General features: G+C 25.7%; 1 protein-coding gene across 2 annotated transcripts; it reads right to left on the bottom strand.

Annotated features, from left to right (window-relative positions):
- Positions 1-274: 274 nt before the first annotated feature.
- Positions 275-7,658, bottom strand: LOC132941933 (tryptophan 2,3-dioxygenase). 2 transcript variants are annotated; one of them, XM_061010187.1, is made up of 9 exons: positions 7,372-7,658; positions 7,144-7,289; positions 5,978-6,051; positions 5,743-5,805; positions 4,852-4,989; positions 3,723-3,923; positions 3,347-3,569; positions 2,231-2,324; positions 275-680 (listed from the first exon to the last, which is right to left on the bottom strand). In XM_061010187.1, exons 1-9 carry the CDS (start codon positions 7,416-7,418, stop codon positions 596-598), a joined length of 1,071 nt encoding a protein of 356 aa, XP_060866170.1. In that variant the 5' UTR covers positions 7,419-7,658; the 3' UTR covers positions 275-595. The 2 variants fall into 2 exon arrangements, with proteins under 2 accessions (XP_060866170.1, XP_060866171.1); XM_061010188.1 differs by having other exon boundaries at positions 276-680; positions 7,144-7,286; positions 7,372-7,657.
- Positions 7,659-7,844: the final 186 nt, after the last annotated feature.

Below are 7,844 nucleotides of genomic sequence, written 5' to 3'. Positions count from 1 at the left end.
ACACTATTTTGGTTTTGAATGTGATATTGAATGGGTAATCATATGATAGATGCATATAGCCATATAGGTGATGTATTGAGTTGTGGCTGTGGCCAGCATCTCATGAACTGTAACTAACTACCTACCTATAGCTTTTATTTATGTGTCAACTTATGTCTTATACCTCTGTAGCTCTATGGCTCAGTACCTCATATCGTATTATACAAGTATAGTATTACAAGTTAATATAAGTGAATATAAGAGTTTGTTGTTATAGATAAGTCGTAAATATTTATTTTATATAGTAACAAGTAAATACACAGATTGTAGAAAACTTAGTTTAAAAAATACACACTTTCTTTAAAACTTGTTAAAATAAATATTTATTTTATATTTATATGTGCTTCAATTAATTATATTTTTTAAACAATATTAGGTATCTTATATTTAAATTTTTTAAGGACTAACAAACATTTTGGATAGGTATTACCGTGACTAAAAGAATCTAGCTAATTTTATGTAATAGTTTTTAAATCCAAAATATAATCATTAAAATTCACAAATTAATAAGCAATATATTATATTTAATCCAAAAAAAGTAATTTTATTTACCTTGTCATTTTATTAATGGTGGGATGTATATAGCAGGTATTATTAGTGCTGGTAGATTGATCAAGTCAATGAATATTCGGTATGAATCACTGAAATTAAAAATCAATAAAACAATATTCAATAGAGAGCTAATGGTCCTTCAAAAATTATTTATTAGTCCATTATATTAATACATTTTTAATGCAATCGGGTATTAGTACTTAAAAATATTGTTTAAGATTTTTAAAATCATATTATTTATAATACATCTACATTATAGAATCTGAACGGATGTATTGATTTTTTAATGATGTTTGTGTGGTTTTTGTGTCTGTATATTATACTATACGATAGGTATATAGAAAAAAAATGGTTATTATTTTTAAAAAAAATGGTTATTATTTTTAAAAAAAATTATAAAATGTTCAATTTTAATTTTTATTGCTAATGATTGTAAATTTAATTCAAGGTTTTTCATTAGCTGGTATTTCATACTGGAAACAAACAAATCTAAGAAATATATAAACACATTTTTATAGATATTTAAATAAGTTCAAATTTGAACGAAATTAGATATTTAAATGAAATATAACAATTTCAATTCTAGTTCGTGGAGTTTTGAAATTTGTACGTATATTATTATATTTTATATACCCAATAACATTTTCAAAACATTTAGGTTAATTTTATACTATTGACCATTTATACCGTATTAACCTAAAATTCATACCGTTCTTGGTCAGTTTTGGCTCAAAAGTTAACTATTATATATGATTTAAATATATAACTATTACCTATAAATTTTAATAACATAATAAATGGAAAATTTTTTCGGCAAAATTAATTCAACTTATCTACCGTCCTATTAATAGTTAAATAAATTACTATTAAAGCAATATAAAATTAATAAATTATATTATGATATATCTACTATAGTAATATAGGTAATATGTTGACAGATTCATAATATGTTACATACTTTCTCTATTTTTAATAAATAAATAGGTATTAAAGTATCATAGTTTAATTTATAAATAATTAACTAGGAATAAAGATTTAGTAAAATAAATTATGGTTAAGTACCAAGTAGATACTGATAAAATATTTTATTTTTTTTATAGATATTAGACAAAATGATTCAAACACTTTCAGTAGAAAATTAGAAGTAGGCAATGCCTTATCATTGATACAATTATCAATGATCATTACGATTAGAATACGAAACTGTACATACAAATTTTGGTGTGTATTTTTTATTTTATTTTTGATTCTGAGCGGAAATGAATTTTTTTTTATTTTTGGTTGTAAACCCTAGATACTTGAATTTTATGACATATTTATATTTTAATTTTCTAAACATGTTATAATTTTCAAATTATTTTGAATCTCTTTGGGCTATTTATAGATGGTTGAATTTTTCTACTTTTTTATAGTTTATTTTCGATTTTGATTTTATAAAATGTTTGTTTGGAAATCTAAAAGCTTGAACATTTTACTGAAGTTTCTCTTAAGTTGTTCTTACAGAATTGAAAAGACATAAAATATAGGTACATGGTCACATTTTTTTGTATAAATGTTTCAAGTTCAAATTAATGAATAAGGTATTTAATTATTACTTTTTGTGGATACTTATATTATAATTTATAATATGTCTACTTACCATAATGTAGATCTTAGATATTCTGAACCAGAAGTACCACCCGTGCCGGAACTATACGATCCAATCATCTTGTGCACCATAACGAAATGACTGTCTGTAAAATAATTTGAAATTAATTTTGACCGTTAATCGTCATACGAAATATTTACGTTCCAGATCATCATATTGTATTATTACATATTATGAATCATGCATTAGATAGGTAACTACTGGCTACTTACAGTTATCTATAAAATATTAACAATAGAGGGCTATCTTGTCGTATGCGCTCTACCGTAGATCGCGGTCTACCCGCAATTACGGCACGCTTGTCGTATGCGCTCTACTACCCAATTTATCTTTACTATCTTGACTTAATGCTAATAAAGATTAGCACTCTCTTTTATTGCATGATATAATTTTTGATCGTGTATTTAGTCATTGGCCGACAGTTCTTGGGTTTACACGATTTTTATTTTCAATATGCTTGCAAAAGAATTTTATTCTATAATTCAAAACGAAGAATCGGCTACTAATTTTTTAATTTCTAAAAAACTTTTAGTAAATGTAGAAAATGTATTGTGCGATAAATGTAGTAGTGAAATGAAATAAATCGATAAATGCGATGTTTGTCGAAATAAAATAAATCTAAAAATACGGTTACCAAATATTCCCATATTTTCTGTATATAAAATTAATGCTTGTACCTATGTATCGTGTAATTGTATTACTTACAATTAGAGTGGTAAAAACGGTAGAGTGCAATCAAACGGTAGAGCGCATACTGCAGGTCGTAATGTCACCGGTAGAGCACATACGACAAGATAGCCCAATAGAGTACCGAGCTATAATATAACTCAAAAGTTATAACTAAATAACTTTATTTAAATAACAATTAATATTTTTGAGTATAAAGTTAAGAGTAAAAAAATAAATAATTTCAGGTAGAATTCAAAATATTTACGTAAACCGTTTTTATAATATTATGAATTTATTGTGATAAGTGATAAGTGATAACAGTTTATAATTATTGATACTTGATCACATTATCATACAGCGCTTGTATTATATAAATATAACTATTATACTTCTATAAATTTAAATTTGAAACATTATTATAATTAATAAAATATTTACATCTCCATTTTGATAAAAGCGTGTCGATATCCACCAATGATTCTAGTATTCGGTTGGCCAATGCATACCCTTTTTCGTGTCTGTACGCATATACTATTATGGCACCCTTTAGCGCCATATGAGAAAACGTTCGATTCCCCTGTTCGACTAGGCGTTTGTGCTGGTCACATTTAAACACAGAGTCCATCAGCTTACGGCGTTTCTCCAGACAAGACATATCAGACTAAATGAAATTAAAAATTAAAAAATGTACCTATTATGTATAGAATTTTTAAGTAATCTAATTTATAAGTTTATTTATATTGTTAAAACAATAAACTAGGTACATTTAATGAATACAGCTGCATAAGTATTATTATTAGAACATTCAACATACCTCAGTAGATCCTTCTAACCAGTGATCTGCCGCTCTTCGATACTGGTCCCACACGATATTATCTTTTAACATAGGAGTAGATTCGAGCCAATGGCAAACTAAAGTGAATAAGCTAGGTTCAGCCGAAGTGCGTTCGAGTTCATCATATTTCTTAGCACTAAAGCAATCAGTGTACGATTTACAACAACTGACACGGTTTTCCTTAACATTTGCATACAAATAAAATGTGTTATATGTAATTGAGAAATTCGGGTTTTAATATATTAACACGTTAAGGCCGGGTTAGGTGGTAAAGAACGATTGAGCATAAATGCATAATACGATTGAGCAGCTACCCTTTTTAGCAACACGATTGAGCCTAGAATATTTTATGCAACGTTGCCACATTCACATTGTCGAAATGTTGTAATTGACTAATTTCACGTATTATTACACGTTTATTATTTATAATTGGTATTATGATACTGAACTTTGAACGAGCAACGAACCAAGAGCCGAGCTTTATCTACAATGTTTACGATTAATAAATTAGTTCCGAAGCAATAAATATTAGTTTTATCCGTAATATGCTGACCGTTATAGATACGACGTTTTAAACATTTAGTATTATAAGTAGAAAATATAAGATAATTAACATTTCCAAAATTATTATAGAAATAATTCAGTTTATGTCGGGTTCGATCACTTAAGTCGTGTCAAATAGTGCGTTAAAAATAGTTTCAGTGGATTTGTTAATACGGATATAAATAACATAACAATAATTTTATTGGAAACTTCTAACTCGTACCATATTTTGAATTATTATAATTATTTAAATTGTATAATATTGTTCAAAATTGAAAATGGCAACAACGCAGAACGGTTTTCTTTTGTATTTCTATATCTTTTGATGTGCAGACAAATTTGCTCAATCGTGTCGTAAAAAAGATGTTTTAACTTCAATAGTTTTGTAGCCAGATTGGGTTAGGTAATTTTAATAACGAATCGTATTGTATTGACTATTTTACTATACAACATTCATTCATAAAAATAATATTGTAACATACATTTATCACAATAATCCATTCAAATCATTAGATTTTTCTTAAAAATGTAAATAGCATAGTTTATATTACTATGAATATTTTACCTTTTTTAATCCTAATTTATTTTCAATCATTCGGAATTGAAGACTCTGGAACCCTGATGCTGGTTTTAGATAATCACGAAATTCAGCAAAATCGTAAGGCGTCATGGTTTCCAAAACACCAAAATGTTCTAATAATAACTAAATCAAATAAAAATATCACACACGTTATAAATCACATTGACAAGTATATGCATATTGTATTTGTATATAATTATATAACTAATTAGGTACAAAGTAAACCTTAAAAGTGTGTTTTATAAAATAATCCATATTGTAACATAATATGCAGATACTAGTCATAAACGTATTAAGTTCTTATTATTAAATGTATTGTATGAAATGATAGATATTTACATAATATTATCTAGACTACCTATAGGTGTAGCTGTATAGCCGTATACGTATAGGTAGGTATATGCAAGTGTGCATACATTAACAATTTACTGGGATTACCATTATATTACTTTAGAATTTATGTGGTGTCAAAATCCCCCAAAATGCAAGAAACAATTTAATTTAAAGAAGTAGAAATAATTTAATTCCATTTGAAACATACAAAATTAATAAGCAACTTTTTTAATATATTATATAATATAACAGTAAAAATATTATTCATTGTAGGTATACTTAAGATTTTTGTATGTATACCGACTTTTTTTCTCAAAACATAATTGATTTGATATTTTCAAATTTACTGAAATGAGAAAATGCTATTTTCATTGATTTTATTTTATTTATGTTTTCATAATAATATTTTTGTGTTTACAAATATAATAATTGAATGTGAAAGTTCTGTAATTTATTTCTAAATCTATGTACCTAAATTATAAATAAGTTATCTTGATAATACGTAAGATAACATTTGTTTTACCGATATTTATACAAGCTCACCTTGATAATAGATGAAATCCTACCTAAACGCTTTAAGATGTTGAACATTTCGTGCTCGTTATTCTGAAAAGTTAATTAAACAATTTAATTAACATTCAATATATTTTATAATTTATAGTGGAAAAATAAATAAATTAATTAATTAATTAATAATGATATCAAGGTTATACCTAAGGAAAGTTATACAAAGTTGTATAAAAATATACAACGTTTTACTTTATACACTTGTACATACCCAAAGGTTAGCAGATAATAATTTACAAACAATATCCATTTCGAATAAAATCTGCTTGAACCACAACTCGTAAGCTGAAATGAGTGCAATTAATAAACAGTAAAATGATAAGTTATAAAAAACGTTTGGTTAAATTATAATTTTTAAATTTTAAATTTTTTAGCTTTTTAAAAACAACAACATTTCTATTTTCATATTCATTAGTGGAATATTTTTCTGTAAATTGTATATATTAAAATTGAGTTTTACAAAATTAATAACCTAGTTTATTACTCAATGTATAACACTTTGTGTAGATTAGTGGAGCAGTAGTCAGTAATCAGTATATAGCCATATAGATAGGTACTAGGTACATATAAATAATATGTTACGGATAATGTCAAGAATTTGATAATTCCCATACCTAGGCAATAGATATTGATAATTACGAATTATGATATAATATTTAAATATTTACTATATTATCTGTAATACACATTGACCAACATTTTTCAAGAAACATAACACTACTCATCTAAACTTATAAAACGTATAACTAATTTACTTCGTAAATACTCGTTTAAAACGGTATTTATATATGACAATTCTCAGAAATATATTCAGATTCAAACTATAAAGTTAAAAATGGAAGTTTTTGTTCAAAAAAGTAAAAACTATAGTAAAAATATAATTGTTTTCAAAAAGTTCATTAATTATAATTTAAAAAATATTTTCAAAAACGTTAATATTTTTCGAGAAATTTATTGTTTACTGTTAAACGATTCACCGTAATCCTATATATTATGTGTGTTGTATACGGAAACTATTATCTCAGAAAAATATTATAATAATTTGAATGCCCATAACTTATATAATAATTATTTTATTTGTTTAAACTTAATTATTACCTATCATAATTTAGTAAAATCCCAAAGTCAAGAAGAACCGATAACAAAATAATATTTTAATAAATATACATTATATACTAATAACTATTAACTAATAAGTAATAAGTAATAACTATAGTAAATAAGTTTTTTATTTTATAAATAAAAACAAAAATATAATCACTATAGGTAGATTTTATTTCATGGTATTTCGTTGAGTGTTTATATTGCAGAAATCTGCTATAAGAAATGATAAAAGATAAATGATGAAAAGTGTATATTTTAAACCTCTATTATTACCTTGATGAGTAACTATGAAGAGATGTTCGTCGTACGAAACTCTACCGTTTTGCTTACTTAACATTGTCTGAGAATCTAAAAGTTTGTCAAGTTGTAGATAATCTGCATAACCGTTGGCTGCGGTAACATTCTGTTTACACCTTCTGCTGATTCAATGCAAATAATTACCGCAAACAAATTAATTTTGAATAACAGTGAACCTTTATTTTACACAAATAACACACTTACTTATTTTGTTGATCATTGACTCTATCTTTACCGTTGATACAACTCATTTTTCGGTATATGCCTTCAATTCTATTAAAAACGATTGGTACGTATATATACGACGTAATCGACGTGTATAACCTTATATTATAATAGGTTTAATTGATTCTGGATACAATATTAAAAGTGGACTTGTAATATGTTTTTATAAAGAACAGTATAATATGAACTAAACGACACGCTGTCTACTGATTAATAGAATTCATATAGGCTATTCATATAGGCATTATACTCGATTTAGCAGTCAAATATGTAATGTATTCTCATATGTGGCGAAAACCTACAGCAAGGGTAAAGCTTATAGCAAAACCGTTCAAGTAATCTAATATCTTTTTCAAGGCATTATGTACGTACGAAAGTCTGAAAGGATCGAGTTATCCTGCTACCTACCGTTATAGTTACATAATAATTAATAGGTTCATAGACCTTCGTCA

This window comes from Metopolophium dirhodum, chromosome 3, assembly GCF_019925205.1.
Source record: "Metopolophium dirhodum isolate CAU chromosome 3, ASM1992520v1, whole genome shotgun sequence".
Classification (NCBI taxonomy): domain Eukaryota; kingdom Metazoa; phylum Arthropoda; class Insecta; order Hemiptera; family Aphididae; genus Metopolophium; species Metopolophium dirhodum.
The sequence above is the reverse complement of the archived record's forward strand: the minus strand, read 5'-3'. Positions and strand labels throughout refer to the sequence as shown.